General features: G+C 43.5%; 1 protein-coding gene across 15 annotated transcripts in view; it reads left to right on the top strand.

Moving 5' to 3' along the window:
* MORN1 (MORN repeat containing 1) overlaps positions 1-11542 on the top strand; it is a 240352-nt gene continuing 228810 nt past the window's right edge. For 9 of the 15 annotated variants that reach the window (XR_014567424.1, XR_014567426.1, XR_014567427.1 and 6 more), the window contains exons 1-5: positions 186-306; positions 3934-4005; positions 4744-4842; positions 8063-8173; positions 10946-11036. Coding sequence is in view for 10 of the 15 variants with exons in the window: in XM_083752625.1 (XP_083608751.1) it covers positions 249-306; positions 3934-4005; positions 4744-4842; positions 8063-8173; positions 10946-11036 (431 nt within the window). In the remaining 5 variants the exon portion in view is untranslated. Of the gene's footprint in view, positions 307-332; positions 472-3933; positions 4006-4743; positions 4843-8062; positions 8174-10945; positions 11037-11542 lie in introns of those variants that run through there. The other 6 variants (XM_083752628.1, XM_083752629.1, XR_014567425.1 and 3 more) reach the window with 5 other exon arrangements.

The following is an 11542-nucleotide window of genomic DNA, read 5'->3' as shown; positions in this document are numbered from 1 at the left end:
CCAATGGGACTTTCCCTCAGGTAAGCACGTGCGGCACTCAAAGCCTCGTCCTGAGTTCAAGCAGGAGATTCAGGTTGAGCAGGGAACATGAACTCCACCCCACGTTACACTTTTGCGCGCGCGCATTGAGCAAACGCGCACTCCCCGCCCGGCCAGGAAGAGGAATCCCCCTCCCCCTAACAACCGGACAGCCAATCAGAGATAGGGATCTGTTACTAAGGTGTAGCGTCCTCGAGGGAGATGGAAACATGGCGGCCTCCAGGCCTGGATCTTACTGTGGGGAGGTGAAAGAGCTGCGTCGGGACGGTGAGCGGTGGCGGCGGGAATAGATAGCTTGCCCCAGGTGGACTGTTAACGTGATGGATTTAAATGAGAAGAAATTGGGGGGGGGGGGGATTTCCTGTTTTTTTTGGAACAGTCATGCGCTGTGACTACTAAATCGAACCTCCATGGACAGAAGCAATCTATCAGGTGACAAGAGCCTCATAGGGAAAGTTATCACCCACATTTAGGGAAGTTTTAAATATTTAATGCTGTTGTTTTTAACACTTGACTGGAAGCCGCCCAGAGTGGCTGGGGAAACTCAGCCAGATGGGCAGGGTATAAATAATAAAATATTATAATATTATTATTATTTGCTACTTTTACACACAAACACGCACAGACACACAGATTAGGACATGGGAGAGCAAAGTTCCAATCCCTACTCAGCTGCTAGGAAGTTCGCTGGGTAGCCTTGAGTGAGTCAGTCAGTCCCTCAGCCTAAGCCTACCTCACAGGGTTGTTGTGGAGAGAGAGGTTGATATATGCCACCTTGAGCCCCTTGGTAATGGACAGTGGTACCTCGGGTTAAGTACTTAATTCATTCCGGAGGTCCGTTCTTAACCTGAAGCACCACTTTAGCTAATGGGGCCTCCTGCTGCCGCTGCGCTGCCGGAGCACAATTTCTGTTCTCATCCTGAAGCAAAGTTCTTAACCCGAGGTACTATTTCTGCGTTAGCGGAGTCTGTAACCTGAAGCGTATGTAACCCGAGGTACCACTGTAAACGTAATAATTACATTTTCTCATAAAGTTGTTGTTGTTTATTTTTTTGTTTATAAGGCCAGATAAAGAGAAACTAAAGGGAGCTTGTTTCTGTTCTCCCTGCCCCAAAGATCACTCTGCTCCATCTGATGCACTTGGCCTTGAACTAGGGGATCAGCATGCTCTGGCCTTGGCAGTCAGCTTGGAAACTATGGACCTCATAGTTAGAGGGAGAACAACCTGGCCAATTTTATTTATTTACTTACGTATTTATACTGCTTCATATTTCAACAGGAAACCCTAAGTGATTTACAAATGGCATCGAAAGAAGAATCAACTTATGAAATGCAGTACGATTACACATTCAAAACCAAACTATACTACTGCCTATGAGAATAACAGTTATACGTTTTAAGTAGCGTAACTGAAATAAACATCTCAAAACTATACATCAGTAAAACGACTAAGCTTCCATGGAGCTGTGGACAGTGATGTGCAGTGGGTAGTGACTAGAGTGTAAATGATGAAATCGTGCCCCAAAGTCAGTCAAACACAGCTTAGGCTAGGTTCCCCGCTGTGAAACATTGATGCCAGAAGATTTTTTGTGGCCCTTTAAGCTGCCCCTACACTCCCCCATTTAAAATAATATACTTTACTGAATTAAATAGTAATGAAGGTGATTTCAATGTACTTGAGAGTTACATTCAGGGGATAAATAAATAAAAAATTGTTCAGTGGCGCCTTAGAGACCAACTAAGTATGTTCTGGGTAAAAGTTTTCATGTGCATGCACACTTTTTCAGATACCATGCACATGAAAGCTTATACCCAGAACATACTTAGTTGGTCTTTAAGGTGCTATTGAACAATTTTTTTTATTTATTTCGACTGCGTCAGACCAACACAGCTACCTACCTGAATCTAGATTCAAGGGATAGTGTGTGAAGCCAAAATCGCGTATAGTTAAAATATACTGGGTTCAATGGTGGGTGGGATTGCCAAAGTCTCTTTTCCTGGATGCCCACCCTTTTAAATATATATATATATATATATATATATGGTTTTGGTGTCCTCGGGTGTCTTCCCGTGTAAAAGTTGGGGTGTCTAGGCGACGTTTCGACGAGGTCTCACTCGTCATCTTCAGGCTGGTGCTTTCGGCTTCTTGTTACTGGAACAGAGCGGGATCTCAATGTTTGAGTTCCTATAAATACTGTAGAGGGGGTGTGGTGTCTAGCCTCCAATGTTCTGGGCAGAGAAGAAGTTCCCAGGCTAGTGTGCCTTTTCTTCTTTTGTTCCTTAATTACTTGAGAGATACCTTGAGTGATTTCTTGAGTGATATCCTGAGTACCACTTAGGAACATCACCACAAGAGAATAATCATGGAAGCCATCGAGATAGAGAAACACCCTCACAACATGAACAAGCGTGACGACACATCCCGCTTGCCAGACATCTGGAAATTAGCCCTCCCCACAAAAACTGACACCAGATCCAGAGGCACACAGAACGCCAACACCAATCAACCACACCAGACCCAAACCCAGACCCTCTCCACAGATGAATTACTGACACCATCCAGTAGCCAATCCATGGTGGCACCTCCGGATGCTGCACCCCCCTGCAATCCCTACACAGATCTGGCTGACACAAGCCACAAAACCACAGCTCGCCCCTATACACGAAGCCAAGCCAAAGCACAACTAAGTGCAATACAGCCATCTTCTCAGGAAAACTCTTCACAAAGTTCAAGAGGTCAAGACACAAAGACTTTAGCAACTAATCCACACCTAATGACCCACCTAAGTGGTACTCAGGATATCACTCAAGAAATCACTCAAGGTATCTCTCAAGTAATTAAGGAACAAAAGAAGAAAAGGCACACTAGCCTGGGAACTTCTTCTCTGCCCAGAACATTGGAGGCTAGACACCACACCCCCTCTACAGTATTTATAGGAACTCAAACATTGAGATCCCGCTCTGTTCCAGTAACAAGAAGCCGAAAGCACCAGCCTGAAGATGACGAGTGAGACCTCGTCGAAACGTCGCCTAGACACCCCAACTTTTACACGGGAAGACACCCGAGGACACCAAAACCTGCATTCCTGTACCCGTGAAAATCTACGAAAGCAAATATATATATATATATATATATATATATATTCAAACGTGTAAAGCTGACTGCACACATTAAATGTGTGCAAGTTGCAAAAGTTTTAAAATCCTGTAGAACAGCTGCTGGGAATGTATTTTGGAAAGCAGCCTTGAGAATTGCAGTTCTTGCCATGCAGCCCTCAGAGGGGTGACCAAGTGACCTTCAGCCTGAAATAGTCACCTTGATCTAGCTCAATACAATCTACTCTTACTGGCAGCCACTCTTACCGGCATGTCAGGCTTTCTCATTACCTGTCCCCTGAAATTCTGTTAGCTGGAGATTGAACCAGAGACATTCTGTATACAAACCCTTATTTTTTTTTCTTCTAAGACAAAGAACCTTTTAAAAAACTAGATCCATTGAGCAGGTTCAGGATTGGCAAAAAAAATTTTCTTATCCGCTCCTGTAACTAACTTACATCCTTTGCTGTCACAAATGGTCACTTAGTTACTTTTAAAAAAGAATTAGAGGAAATCATGTCTATGATTATTAGCCATGGCAGCTTAACTAGACTCTCCATGTGTAGGATCAGTGTCTGAATGCCAGTTGCTAAGGCCAAAGAACAGCAAATAATCTTTAAAAGAGTCTCAAAACTGTATGAATTTTTCTTCAATGCATAGAGGAAATTTATGACAGTTTTTATTATTGTATATATTGAAAGTAGGTTGCTTTGTTTTTATTTTAGGTATTTAAGATCCTCCTTTCAATTGCTTCTGCTGTTTTTGGACATCTTATACTTCTGCATTTCTTCCTTTCAGGTTATGGAGTTTACGTTTACCCTAATTCTTTCTTCCAGTATGAAGGAGAGTGGAAGCAAGGGAGAAAACACGGTAAGGGAAACAAACTTTGTCCTCTGCCATTGTGAGGTTGGTATCATTCTAGCTCGCAAGAGGTGTTATTAAGTAGCACAAAGCGGGACCTGCAACAAAATGTTGTGGTTTGGAGTGCTCCCATTCAGTGTGTCCTGGCCAGGACACTTGATGAGGCATGTGACCGTCACCTACTCCTCCCCGAGCTAGCAAGCCCCACCTGGGCTGTGGGTCTTTGCCTGCCTTTCCTCAAAACTGACAGCTGTAAATTCTGGGATCCTGAGATCAGGGGTGGTATGACCCACTTTGCCACTTGAGACAAAACAGGAAGTGCCCCCTGCTCTGTCACACCACCACCAGTGGGGCAGTCACCACCACTGCGCTACCTGCCGGTGGCACTGCAGCTGTTGCACCGAGCTGCAGCCCAGCAGCAAGGGTTCAATAGTTGAGAGAGAGTTAAAGCTTAAGAATTACTTCTCCTGTCATAGGGTATCAGGAGATTGCTAGTAAAGTTGTTCAAAGTTGCTGCTTTTAAAAGTTGCTGCTCTGGCTGGCTCTCTCTTGCTTGCTCTCCAAATAATCAGCTCCATCCTCATCCATTTTTTAAAAAATGATTAGATATGTGCAGTATTGTACTGCCCGTCTCCTTGTCTATTTTGATTATCTTACCTATTTCCCCCTGTCTCCAATCCACTGGATTCCTCAAAACAGGCAGTTTCTGGTTGTTGCTGAGACCTTTCTGGTTGTTGTTTTTTCCAGGTCACGGGAAATTGCTGTTTAAAGATGGAAGTTATTATGAAGGCGAGTTTGTAGATGGGGAAATTAAGGGCAACGGACTCAGATACTGGGCATCTACAGGTGGGTTTTTTGTGGTACGTTCTCTGTTCATTGTAGTACAGTCAGGGATTGGCGAAGCAGTTCTGTTCTTAAATGTTTATACTTTGTCATTGACTGAGATGCTTTCATCCTAATGGCCTCTGGCTAAACTCACCAGGTCCTAGAGAGCAAAGGACAAGGTAAGCGGAAGAAGGCCTTAGGTAAACGGGGAGTGGCTTAAGTGAGGGCTTAGAAAACTAACAACCCAGGAGGCTAGGAAAAGAGGATTGCCATGATGTCCAAAAGAATGAGGGGGCGAGAGTATGGGACAATTATGCTTTCCCTAGGAAAACACACTTAATGCTAACATTGTCAGCTTTTAGGTGCCAGTCTAAGACATTCCTCTTTGCTCAGGCTTTGGGTTTTTAATCTAGATTGCACCATGGTATCGGTGTTAGAAACTCAGGTATATAAGCTAATTGCCAAATGTCACCTTAAACATGGGTTATGGTCGCCACAACATACAGTCGTACCTCGTTTTGTGGCCGGGAGCCGTTCCAGAGCCCTGGCTGCTAGCCAAAAAGGACACAGGGCAAACTGCCACGTCTGCGCACGTGTGCAGAGCAGTTTGCACTTCTGTGCATGCACAAAGCACGATTTAGCGCTCCTGCGCGTGCGCAAGTGGCAAACTCGGAAGTAACCCGTTCTGTTCCTTCTAAGTTTGCCGCAGACGTTTGCCAGAATAGACGCTAGACAAGGCGGACATTCGCGGAGGTATTACTGTAATGCCTAGGCATTCATTTTTAATCAATGAACTTTGTTTTTGTTCATTTTATTTCTATGCCACTTTATATTTTAAAGCAAAAATCTCAAAGCAGTTTACAAAACATCAAATAAAACAATCCAGAATAAAACAAATTCAAGCTTCAAGGAAAATATTTCAGATTCTTTTCTAAGTGACATTTTTCTTTCCCCAGTTTTTATTTACCTACCTAATTTATATAGCTGTCCCAATGCAGAAGTACAGTGGTACCTCGGGTTAAGTGCTTAATTTGTTCCGGAGGTCCGTTCTTAACCTGAAGCACCACTTTAGCCAATAGGGCCTCCCGCTGCCGTCGCGCTGCAGGAGCACAATTTCTGTTCTCATCCCGAAGCAAAGTTCTTAACCTGAAGCACTATTTCTGGGTTAGCGGAGTCTGTAACCTGAAGTGTATGTAACCTGAAGCGTATGTAACCCGAGGTACCACTGTACTCCAGGAATCCAGTGTGGTGTACTGGTTAGAGTGTCGGACTAGGACTTGGAAGATCATGGTTCCAATCCCCCTCGGTCATGAATGTCACTGGGTGACCATGGACCAGTCACAGCCTCTTTACCTACCTCACAGGGTCGTTATAGGGGTTAACTGAGGGGTGAACCATGTACTCCTTGGAGAAAAGGCTGGGATATAAATGTAATAAATAAGCTCTTCTGCTTACCTGCTTAAGAAAGCTAGATGAGTCACTTCTATAATTTATGGTCTGTTTTTGCTGCTCATCATCTGTTTGTTTGTTTGTTTGTTTGTTTATTATTTCCATTTGTAGTCTTTTTACTATCTGAAGCAGTTTACAGTAGATAAGAATATATAAATATTTATGTATACACAAATAAGTGCAATAAAAACCAAGTCAAATGATTTATATAAAAAACAAAACAAAAAAACATGCATAAACAATCTCCATATGCCTAAACATAATAGCGACATAAATAAAGTCAGAGAGCATTGCAAGGCAGAGTATATTATACATTATATCTATCAAGCAACTGCTCATACTCTTCACTATTGTAACTCACATACAAAAGGTTACTGCCAAGCATACAAATGTGCCCTACTCTTCCCATCTCTGAAGCACTAATGGACCCACTAGACCATCTAATATTCCTCTCCCATCTCTCTCCTGAGAGGGGCCCTATTTTAAACCAGAGCAGGCAAGTGTCCTGCTGGGTATAAAACTACTTCCATCCACTCACTCCCAGCTACATAATTGTAACATCCACCTTCCAGGGCGGCTGGATAACATTCATCTTTTTTATTCATCTTTTTATTATCATTCATCTTGTTGGATGGCTTCTTTCAGAAATTTTTGTTCTGTTGTTTTTTTTATTCTACGTATTTTGTCTTTCACATCTCCTTATCTCTGAAGTCCTATTAACTTGAGGTGCCAGGGATTGAACCTGGGACCTTCTCCATGGAAGGGAGATGCTCTACCCTTGAGCTACAGCCCTTTTCTAAGATTTTGTTTGTTTTAATATGGTCTCATAAGAATCTCTTGCCAATGGACTCTTTTATTGAATTAGGCTTCAGGTTACTTCATTCCTCCTTGTCACCAAAGCTTATTGCCTGCAATCTAAACATCCTCTTATGCCTGTGTATAGGTATAAATACGGGGGGGGGGGGTGTTCGTTCTTTCTTCATTGCAGCCTGCTTATTTCACATGCTTCACATATTGCAAAATTCATGGAGGCAGGTGCTTCTGTGTAGAGATTAATGTGCTGCCTGTGTGTAAACATGTAACTGCATTCACATTTCTTGCAAAATTGCAGGTGGCTGCTTCTTCTTCCGCCATCCATAGTTTCAAAGATGCAATGCAAATCCTGCTTATTCAACCACCCTTTATCAATTTCAGTTTTAGTTTCAAATTTCATTTATTCTTGTTTTGAAATGCTTTTGTTTATAGAAAGCTGGTAAGGTATGCACTGGCTCAAGCATGCAAGGCCTGAGCAGGTTTACTCTGAAGTAAGTCTCACTTAGTCCAAGGGGACTTAGGACCATGGCACTAATTGTATTCATAGTGCTACTTCATTCCTGCTCTCTTTAATGAATGGTTTGAATGACTGTCTGCCATCAAAAAGCTGTTAAGTTGACTATGAAATTAAAGTACTTCTTACCCATCCCTTAACCATAAAGAACATACTACGAATCTTTTATTTTCTTTTTTTTTTAATATGGCACTAATGTCATTTTAAGATACCTTGGTGTTAAAGACCTAAAGGAATACGGATTACGATTCCATTAGTTTGTAAGATAAAGACCCAATGAACACTTCCTTTGTTCTTGATTAAGCTGCCCTGGTAATAAAAAGCGGTTGGTAATTATTCACTTGTAATGTCTTGTATCAAGAACAGAACGGTCAAAATCTTTATTGGAACACCAAGGATTATTAAGTCGCATTTGCCGGAGCAATTTCCTCCCTGTGTTTTACTTTATCATATATTTGATTCAAGGGAATACTTATTCTGGCCAGTTCCTCTTTGGAGAGCTGCACGGGCATGGAGTCATTCGCTATGCAGATGGTGGAAAATATGAAGGGGAGTTCTCCTATGGAATGCGAGAAGGTAAGCTGAAAGACAGGGTTGAGGCCATGGAACTAGGAAAGTTCCCCTCTTACACACACCAGGTTGCATATTTGGAATATCATTAAAAATAGCAAAGATAAGCAGATTTCTTTATCTCCACCCAAGTGTTCTTTTTATTTGTATGCAAGTACATAGAGAGCTGCCTTATACAGAATCATACCACTGACCCATCTTAACTCAGTACTGTGTATAAGAGGTGTGGGGAACATTTGGCCCTCCAGATATTGTTGACCTACAGCTCCCATTAACCCCAACTAGCATGATTAGTGGCCAGGTATGATGGACATCGGGTGGCAACGCGGGTGGCGAGGGACGCGGGTGGCGCTGTGGGTAAAACCTCAGCACCTAGGACTTGCCGATCGCATGGTCGGCGGTTCGAATCTCCGCGGCGGGGTGAGCTCCCGTTGTTCGGTCCCAGCTCCTGCCCACCTAGCAGTTCGAAAGCACCCTTAAGTGCAAGTAGATAAATAGGTACCGCTTTATAGCGGGAAGGTAAACGGCGTTTCCGTGTGCTGCTCTGGTGCCGGTTCGCCAGAGCAGCTTCGTCACACTGGCCACGTGACCCGGAGGTGTCTGCGGACAGTGCTGGCTCCCAGCCTCTAGAATGAGATGAGCGCACAACCCTAGAGTCTGTCAAGACTGGCCTGTACGGGCAGGGGTACCTTTACCTATGATGGACATTGTAGTTCAGCAACATCTGGAGACCCAAAGTCTCTCCACACATGGTCTACATTGGCTGGTGGTGGCTCTCCACAGGAGTCTCTCTCAGCCCTACCTGGAGACGCCAATAACTGAACCTGGGACCTTCCCCATGCAAAACAACTGTTCTAATATTCAGCCAGCACCCTTCCCTTAAGACAGGAAGCTGCTGCTGTCTGACTAGTTCAGTATTGTCCACACTGGTAACAGCTCTCTGGACATGGTTGTTTCCCAGCCTTCCCTGGAGATGCAGGGATTCAACCTAGGACCTTCTGCATGCAAAGCAGGTGCTGAACCACTGAGCTACGATCTTTCCTGCACAGTAACTATAGTGTACTGACATTCCATTTTAGGGTGGATCTAAACACGGGGAGGGGACGACGACGACGGGACTCTATAAATAAGTCAGAAATCAGATCATTATAACAAAAGAAAAAAATCCCTATGGAAAATGGCATTTTAAAAATTCCTGGCACCATCTGGTGTTGCATGTTTATAGCACATTCAAATTGCTGTTTCTTTACTAATGTAGCTGAGTCCTTACTGTTTCTAAAATGATACCACCATCACTTATAAGGAATAGGTAAGATATATATCCTAAGTGAAGGAGAGCAGTGGTACTTCCAGATCCCACCTGCTCCAGCTCATCAATATTACGGCCCTCTGCAAATTTGAGGGCAGAGGTCTGAAAGGTTGTGAATTGTGTGGGGAGCCTCAGTAAAAAGAGGAGACTCCCTGCTTCACACGTTTGCCCTTGCACTTCTAAAAGGTCGGCAGAGTGACATGCCAGAGAGGGCAGGGCTTAGCAGCACACACACATCCAACTCCATATTGTGAGTTTATTTACATGCGATTTTAAAAAGTTGACACAGGACCAAGGATTGGTAACCTATGGCCTTCCAGTTGTTGCTGGACTGCAGCTCCTATCATCCCAGACTATGGACCATGCTGGATGGGGCCAGCAGGAGGTGGAGCCCAAAAGCATGTGGAGGGTCAAAGGTCCCCCATCCCTGTGTTAGATCAAATGCACCAGTACATTTTCTGATATAATTCCCGCTGAAAGGATAAGAGCTGCTCTTGCATATATACATTTCCTAGTGAATTTTTGCCCTGTGTGAATTCATGTTAACTGGTGGGCTGTAAGGGGTGGCATTTGAATTCCCTGCTTCAGGCCCGAAAATATATTGTACCAGTCTAGAGTCTTGGGATTTAGATTAAGGCTCCAGTTTAATCAGAAGCACTGGTATATATGCTAATGTGCTTTTGCATTAGTTCAAAGTACTTCCACTTATTCAAGCACCACCCCCCTCAGATTTTTGGCTATATCTCTCATGTCACATCCCGTACTGTTCTGGAGAGTTCTCCAGCTTTCAGTAGCACCCTTTGCAGGACTGCTGTGCATTGGATGGCATTGGTGAAAATCTGGACAGGGTGGGTTTGCATGAGTGGAAGTGCTTTCTGTTTTGCACAGAAACACCTTTTGATTCAAGGGACTGATTGGAAGTGCATTTGAGTGAAGTTGGGAGTCACTTTGGACATTGTGCAATGCCTTGTGGGGGACAGGATGCCCCAGGGACTTGTATTTCCTATCCTCCACACTTACTTGCACAATCAGGTGTGGAACTTGAAAATATCCCTCCACTCGCCATGTTCAAATATGCAATAGGAACATAAGAAGACCTCTTCTGGACCAGACCAGTAGCCCATCTAGTTCAGCATCCTTTTCTTACAGTGGCCAACCTGGTGCCCCAAAGTAAAGCCCAGAAACCAGAGCTGAGTACGACAGTTTTCTTCACCTGTGATTCCCAGCAACTGGTATTCAGAGGCATATTATCCTAATAGTGGAGGGAGAAACATTATTATGGCTAGAAGCTCTATCCCCGAGTCATGAGCTTATGTATTTGGTCTTGGGCTGGAATGGGAAGAGGTGAGGGCTCTGCTTTGGACATGACAAAGAAACATTGAAATTAGGAAGCACATTTCTGGTTTGCTCTTGGTTGGTAGATGGAAGTCTTCTTCCATTTTTTGCTACCACTTTCCTCCTCTTTTCAGGCCACGGGTTACTGATTGACAAGGATGGACAAATATATCAAGGAAGCTTCCATAGCAACAAAAAACATGGAGGAGGGAAAATGATCTTCAAGTAAGTCCCCCCCCCCACCTTATTCTGTTCTTCTTAATTGGATGTTGTTTTCAGGTTTAGCTTGAAACTACCGAGTGTCAATTCAAAAAGCAGCACCAACAAATCATATCATGGACTGTGTCAGGGATTCATTCATACCTGAGGCAAAGTCAAGCAGAGTAGGCAACAATAGTACCAGTCGGCAGACAGCCCAAGGAGGATGCAGAAGCATAAACAAAACCATTTGTGATGTCAATTTTGCGTAAGTGGTTATGGTGCACCATTAAGAAAAATAGCAGTGGGAGTGCCCAATCAAAATTTTATTTTATATACCATTTAATGCCAGAAATAGGCTTCTTAGCAGTTTACAACTATAAAAAACAGTGAAACAAACATTAAGTTATAAGCACCTGTAATTAAAATAGCGTGGAGGTACTCTGGATTCATTATTGTCGCCTGAGGCTCAAGTTGCCTCAGTGGCGTAGAGTGCCTTCCATCATTATTATGTTGCATGCTGCTATGGATAC

The sequence above is a fragment of the Podarcis gaigeae genome, assembly GCF_964106915.1.
Source record: "Podarcis gaigeae genome assembly, chromosome: 8".
NCBI classification, from domain to species: Eukaryota; Metazoa; Chordata; class Lepidosauria; order Squamata; family Lacertidae; genus Podarcis; species Podarcis gaigeae.
The sequence above is the reverse complement of the archived record's forward strand: the minus strand, read 5'-3'. Positions and strand labels throughout refer to the sequence as shown.